The sequence below is a fragment of the Mytilus trossulus genome, chromosome 5 (assembly GCF_036588685.1).
Source record: "Mytilus trossulus isolate FHL-02 chromosome 5, PNRI_Mtr1.1.1.hap1, whole genome shotgun sequence".
NCBI classification, from domain to species: Eukaryota; Metazoa; Mollusca; class Bivalvia; order Mytilida; family Mytilidae; genus Mytilus; species Mytilus trossulus.
This window is the reverse complement of record NC_086377.1, coordinates 3,204,577-3,211,158: the sequence shown is the minus strand read 5'-3', so window position 1 is coordinate 3,211,158 and position 6,582 is coordinate 3,204,577. Positions and strand designations below refer to the sequence as shown.

General features: G+C 32.5%; 2 protein-coding genes across 2 annotated transcripts; one reads left to right on the top strand and one right to left on the bottom strand.

Moving 5' to 3' along the window:
* The first annotated feature begins 246 nt into the window (after positions 1-246).
* Positions 247-1,729, top strand: LOC134719309 (putative nuclease HARBI1). The gene is made up of 3 exons (XM_063582316.1): positions 247-691; positions 918-1,178; positions 1,641-1,729. The coding sequence occupies exons 1-3, from the start codon at positions 412-414 to the stop codon at positions 1,727-1,729; spliced, it is 630 nt and encodes a 209-aa protein (XP_063438386.1). The 5' UTR covers positions 247-411.
* Positions 1,730-3,654: 1,925 nt separating this feature from the next.
* LOC134719308 (uncharacterized) lies at positions 3,655-6,555 on the bottom strand. Its single transcript, XM_063582315.1, has 3 exons — positions 6,033-6,555; positions 4,588-4,681; positions 3,655-3,838 (listed from the first exon to the last, which is right to left on the bottom strand). Exons 1-3 carry the CDS (start codon positions 6,535-6,537, stop codon positions 3,655-3,657), a joined length of 783 nt encoding a protein of 260 aa, XP_063438385.1. The 5' UTR covers positions 6,538-6,555.
* Positions 6,556-6,582: the final 27 nt, after the last annotated feature.

The following is a 6,582-nucleotide window of genomic DNA, read 5'->3' as shown; positions in this document are numbered from 1 at the left end:
TAGAAAATAGTGGATTAAACCTGGTTCTATAGCGCTAACCCTCTCACTTTAATAACAGTCTCATCAAATTCCGCTACATTTACATGATGAGACTATTACTCTGTTGACGCACATGCAATAGCTCTTGTTATTAAAAAACTCCTTCGTTTTCTATTTCTCTACATACATCTTGAAATATATATATAACGTACCTTTATGTTTGTCTTTAACCAATTCTTTATTAGTCAGGGCCCGGTTGTTCAAAAGTGTCGTTAAGCTAACGATGTCGTTAAAGTGTCGTTAGCCAGTCGTTAAATTTAACATAATCGTTAAGTGTTGTTCAAAAATTTTAACGCTTAACGCAGTCGTTAAATCTGTGTTAAACTTAATCACTTGACATACCTCGATTAAACCCCTAACGCAGCGTTAAAGATGGCAGCCTTAGATTTAGCCTTGTTTCATGTACCAATTCAAAGAAAAGAAAGAACTTTTAGAAGCAAAGAAGAACTTACCCTAGACTACACTGATACAGAACTTAGAGCACGCTACAGATTTGGGAGGGAAGGCATTTTATTCTTATCTGATCTAGTAAGGGACAGCTTGACACGTCAGACAAACCGGAATCATGCCCTCAGTGTAGAACAACAGATAATGGTGACGTTGAGATTTCTTGCCAGTGGAAGTTTCCTCCAGGTCATAGGTGACACATTAGGTAAGACTATATACTTTTAAATGGTTCAGCTGTTTACACATGTTTTCTAATGATATAATATTTCAATTTGAGAACTTTATGCAGGATCTAATGTGGCAATTCATAGTGTACATGTACATGCATTTATTGTTGTATTTGTTTCTTCCATACTCTGCACTACGACCATATTTGTTTACAATGTAATTGGGCAGTCATTACCCTAAAGTTGTGCATCTTTACTTTATAGGTTTGGACAAAAGCACAGTTTCAAGAGTGGTCGATTCTGTTTTAGATGCCCTTTGTGAAAAGAGGAACGAGTTCATTCAGTGGCCTACTAATCTTAACCAAACCAAAGCTGAATTTTACGAGTTTGCTGGGTTTCCAAACATTTTGGGTGCTATTGATGGGACACATATAAGAATAAAGAGACCGCATCATGACGAACCTTCATTTATCAACAGAAAAGGCTACCCAAGCCTGAATGTTCAAGCAGTTTGTGATGCAAAGGGTAATGTTCTTCTGTTTTCATCTTCACGTAATGTAATTTTGAACTGTCACATTGTAAACAAATCTGCTGTTCCCCTGAATTAAATTTCAGAAACCAGTCTCACTATAGTCTGTTCCATATAACGAAGTCTTTATATTAAAATTGATATTAATATAGTTACTTACAGACCTAGATAAAAAAAAATCCATACAGTAACTGTAATAAAAAAAAAAGTTTTCCAGCTTAAAAACAATATTTTCCAAAAAGAATGTACAACTTATTTATAAGTACCCCCCCTTTTTTCCATTTTGTACACTTGAAAAAAAAGGCGCTGGATTAATAAGACTTATAGGGTTTATAATCTTTGACCCCTCCTTTTTTGGGAAATGTTTCTTAAGGTTTACTAGTTTTTGAAAAAAATTAATAGACAAAAAGTAACTTAAACTTAGTGCTTTATATAATGTTTTAACTGATTTATTTCAGGTAGATTTACAAACATAAATGCAAATTGGCCAGGTTGTTGTCATGATTCACATGTTTTCAGAACATCACAGGTGAGTGTAAATGGTTGATTAATAATTTTAAATCAGCTTCATTAGTCATTAGAATACAATGGATTATCATGAAAAACAGATCATAATTATACATAACATTGAAAACACTACTTTATTTGATTCTATTAGTTCCAGATGGTATATATATATTTCTGTTTTATGTGACAACCTAAGTGAAGATGCAAAATATTTTCACTTTTTTAAATGTTCAATGTTTCTGGTTTATATCATATTAATAGAGACATATATGTATTATATATGTTCCTGATATCAGCCAGCAAAAAGTGAATGAAAAATGTCTGGATAAGAATGGTAAAATGTTGTATGATTGCCAATGCCATATCTTTTAAACAATGCAAACTAAATTGATATGCATGTATATTCTTTAAAAAATATTTTTGTATTGTATGTATATGTATGTATTGTATAATATTCTTTAAAATAGATATATTTGCTCATGCACATGGAGAGAAATGGCAATTGGGAAAATGGCATCTTACTTGGTGATAGTGGCTATCCCTGTAGGTCTTTTTTAATGACACCTTTTCTGAACCCCAATGAACAACACCATAGAAGGTACAACAGGTGTCATGCAGTCACAAGATCCATTATTGAAAGAACATTTGGCAGATGGAAGAGAAGGTTCCACATATTGCATTCTGAAGTGAGTTATTATTTAGATGATTTTATTACTATTTCTGATTGATTGGAGTATATTTTTCCTTTCAAATTATAATCATAATATTTTTTTTAAAGAAAATTACAAAACCACCCTCCACCCTCCCCCTTTTCCACTCCCTCTCACTGCCAATACTATATCGAACAAATTTGCACCCGAGTTGTGTCTTAGATATATATATCAACCGGAACTATTTGGGTACATTTTTGTATATTTAAACTTAATATTACATACTTATACATTTTTGAGACTCAGTTACCAACAGATTGCACAAATGGATCAGTGGTCCCAGAGAAAAAAAACCCACACAACGACTTTTTTGCATCTTATTACGTCCTTCAACCACACAATCTAGTGTATTGTGTAACCCTGCATGGTAATTTTTTTTTAATTTTGCAGATTCGTATGGATCCCAAAAAGGTAACCAAAATAGTAATGGTTTGTGGAATCCTACACAACATCTGCATACAGCTAAATGAGCCAGATGTAGCTGATGAGCTTGTTAATGAGGATGTTGAAAATGGAAACAACTATAATGGACAACAGGATGGAAGAGGGATTAGGGAGCACATTGCTGACACTTATTTTAACCGTCATTAAATTTAAAACATCTCTTTCACTTTCTTTAATTTTATATATTGTAATCCAAGAAACTTAAGTACCAGGATCATTTACGATTTCATAAAATTGTTTAGCTTTGAATGATACAAAAATCATATTTGGCAATTTCCAAAATCTTGCACCCACAATGAAAATAGAAGATTTGGTATGCTTGCCAATAAGATAAAATGTTCTTTACTTCAAATGATATAGATATGAGCAATTGTACAGCCATCAACATTGAAAAAGTCAATTTCCTTTATATACAGAAACGTTGTTGGTGAAATAAGACTCAGTATTTGAATTATCATCTTACCAGCTTGAAATTATCATATTTGACATCAACATGTTAATACATTGATATCTTATCTTCATTGATAAGGCTACAAAAATGACAAAAAAACAACAAAAAATCCAAATTGCTGACAGTATTCATTTATAAGTTATATAATCATCAATTTCAATCACAAAGAATTCATACATACGATGTGTGTTAATAGAAAAATCTATCAATATAATATATGCAGTATTTTAATAATTTGATTTTGTAATAAACATAGAAATTTGGAAAAAAAAACAATTAAAACAAGTCAATCATTTCAGTAAATAGATTCAAACATTTAAATATCTAACAACTTGAAAAGTTTTCTAAATGTTTTAACAATCACTGCCCTAAAACTGACAATAGTTCCAAGGCATCAGAATCTAAACTGTCATATTTGCTAAGCAATTTCCTCAACAGATCTACTTGTAGTGTATTCTTCTCTAGTTCCTTTTCAAGAACTGCACATTGTAATGTATACACATCTTCAGCTGTCTTTTTCTTCTTGCTGGGTGTCTGCTGTATGCTGCAAGAAAAAAACACCACATTCAAAATAATTACTGTATAAATAACCATTATAAGTTAATTGGGGCATAATCAAGTTCTGACAACTTTTAACAGTCCCTTTTTCCTAGAGGGTGTCTCATCAGTTGTATTATAATGGAACAATTATTTCTTTTTTTGTCTACTTATTTGAATTTTTAGTACCATGAGGTGTGCATCAAAGTTAGGGAGCCTTTGGTTTTTAGGTTGGGGAAGGGGGTCTCGAGGAAATTAGAAAAAAATAGGCAGGACAGGATTTTTGAGAAGAAGTAAAAAATGTCATGATAAAACACTTTACAAGAAACAGGCAGGATGACAATTTATGTAAAAAAAAGTCACACACCGGGTAATCTAAAGAGAAAAGAAGACAGGACCAAAAAGATTGAAAAATTAAAAGGCAAGACAGAAATTACAACAACAACCAAGGCAGGACAAAATTCCCCCCCCCTTAAAAAAAAGGTTGAGTGCTTACACACTCTCTGTGAAGGTCAGTGGTTTTTCATTTATATTGTATTTTTATGATTTTTTAATTTTCCTTTTTTTTAATCCATTGGCATTGCATGGTTTTTTATAAGGTATGGGTTTTTATCATTGTCGAAGGCTGCACAGTTACCTTATAGCTTATACCCATGCACTTTATTATAACTTTGCTAGATAGATGACCTATTGACAATCATACCCCAGATGTCATGAAATAAGAAATTTCTTGTGGTAAATATGAAGTAACATTACCTGCATGATTTTGAAGATCTTTTTGACTGGGAAGATGCTGAAATACTTGGTCCTGGAGATGTGGCATTTCCATCAGTCCCTTCAGCATCATCGGCTACAGGGCAGGTCTGCTCATTGTTCTGCAAGTTTGCATGATGTCTGTCTTAGGCTCTCATCCAGACAGATTCTTCTCCTGTAGGTCTGGGGGTAGCTGTGGCAGTGCATTGAGACTGGCTTCCATTTGAGGTGGAAATTGCTTCTAAAATATTAAGTAAAGAAATAGGAATAGAAATTCTTGTACAGATTCTTCAATGAGTAGGAACAAATTTATACAAATAGATAATTTCAGAGCCTTTTATAGCTGGCTATGCTGTATGGGCTTTGCTCATTGTTTAAGGTTGTACAGTTATCTTTTTGGTCTCTTGTGTACAGTTGTCTCATTGGCAATTATACCATATCTTCTTTTTTAATATATATGTATTAACATACGGACAATGACCTGAATTTTTCATAGGTGACATGTGAGGGGAAAAAATGGTTTTATTTCAAAGTAAATTATTCTGATTTTTTTTAACTTTTTTTTACAAATGACCTATGAAATGGTTAAGAACAAATGTGAAAGCATAAACATATAGTATATAACACTTATGCAATTATACTATATTATAAGCTATTCAGGTTTTAGACAAGGTATTTAATGTGACATTCCCGGCTTAGAGTTTATATTCCCTGAGCCGAAGCCCTGTTTTCATTTTTCATAGGATTTTTTTTCAGTTTAAGAAGGCCACTTTGAAAGTAAACTGTTTTTTTTTATTTTGAAAACAGAAGTACAAAGAGGAATAACTCTTAGATTATTCATTTACAAGATATGATCAGATATAAGAAACAGGCTATAGTCTTTCTTCTATGGTGTAAGCAACTGATAAGTTCTTATCTGTACATGAAATTATATATTTTAAACTTAATAAGTTATTATTTTAATTGATTAAAATAGTTTCATAACTTTAAAACAGTTTCAAATTCTTTTAAAGTCATATCTCCGTAAAAAATATATTTTCAATGTTACAAGGGACAAAAAAGCGGCAACAACAAAACCAAAAACAACACGATGGTGAAAGTAGGTTTTGCAATCAAAATAAAGATTAATAAAGGTTAAATACTGTTTCAAGGATATCCAAATGCAAAAAGTGTAAGTGAGTAATTCAATCCTTTATGTACAAGTGACCACTAGTTGTGCATAAGTATGAAAATTTAAAGTAGTTTGACATGTATATATTTTTAGAACATGTCAAGGTCAAATATATTTAAAGCGAGGAAATCCCATGCTATGGGAAACCCTTCTGTCAAAGCAGACGACCGTTAGCGTAAACTTATTTTCTATATCTACAGGTTAAAATCAAAGTTTTTAAGTCAAATTAAAGAATGAAATAAGAGTAAAAATTAAATTGAATTTAAAAAAAACATACCATTGCAAGTTATTTCTGTCTCCAAGCCACCAACTCCAATGAATGAGGCACTATCCCTCATAGCATTCACTATATTTTCCTCCGCAACAGTCAGCTGTGTGGGTGGTGGTCCACCTCCAGTTTTGCCCATTTCTTTTCTATTGTTGGTGAACTTTTCTTTTGCACCCCGACACATATTGCGGTATTTGTTCCTGACTTCTGTCTCACTCCTCATACAAACTCCCAACGCATTGACTTCCTCTGTAATGAGTTTCCATAAATCATTCTTCTTCTGGTTGGTAACTTCTGGAGAAAATCCCCCTTTCAATAACTCCAACTCATGAGTAACTCTGGAACTTATAAGGTTGGCTTCAATTGATGTGAAATTAGCTTTTCTGTCCCTAGGCAATTTTTTTGCAGACAATTCAGCCATCTTGGTAACAGGAAGTGAAGATTTTCTGTGCATTATGGGTAACATTTTAACGACAAAAAATTTAACGACTCTTAACGCAGTGTTAGTTAACATTGTCGTTAAAAAAATTTGAACAACACATTTTAACGCATATGTTAG

What these genes read in the sequence shown, in the direction of transcription:
- LOC134719309 (XM_063582316.1), top strand. Translation starts at nt 412, where the DNA reads ATGGCAGCCTTAGATTTAGCCTTGTTTCATGTACCAATTCAAAGAAAA. An exon ending in GGTCATAGGTGACACATTAG is followed by an intron (nt 692 to 917) that starts GTAAGACTATAT and finishes TTTACTTTATAG; the next exon opens with GTTTGGACAAAAGCACAGTT. An exon ending in AGCAGTTTGTGATGCAAAGG is followed by an intron (nt 1,179 to 1,640) that starts GTAATGTTCTTC and finishes GATTTATTTCAG; the next exon opens with GTAGATTTACAAACATAAAT.
- LOC134719308 (XM_063582315.1), bottom strand. Translation starts at nt 6,537, where the DNA reads ATGTTAACTAACACTGCGTTAAGAGTCGTTAAATTTTTTGTCGTTAAA. An exon ending in GACAGAAATAACTTGCAATG is followed by an intron (nt 4,682 to 6,032) that starts GTATGTTTTTTT and finishes CCTGCCCTGTAG; the next exon opens with CCGATGATGCTGAAGGGACT. An exon ending in AGATCTTCAAAATCATGCAG is followed by an intron (nt 3,839 to 4,587) that starts GTAATGTTACTT and finishes TTTTTCTTGCAG; the next exon opens with CATACAGCAGACACCCAGCA.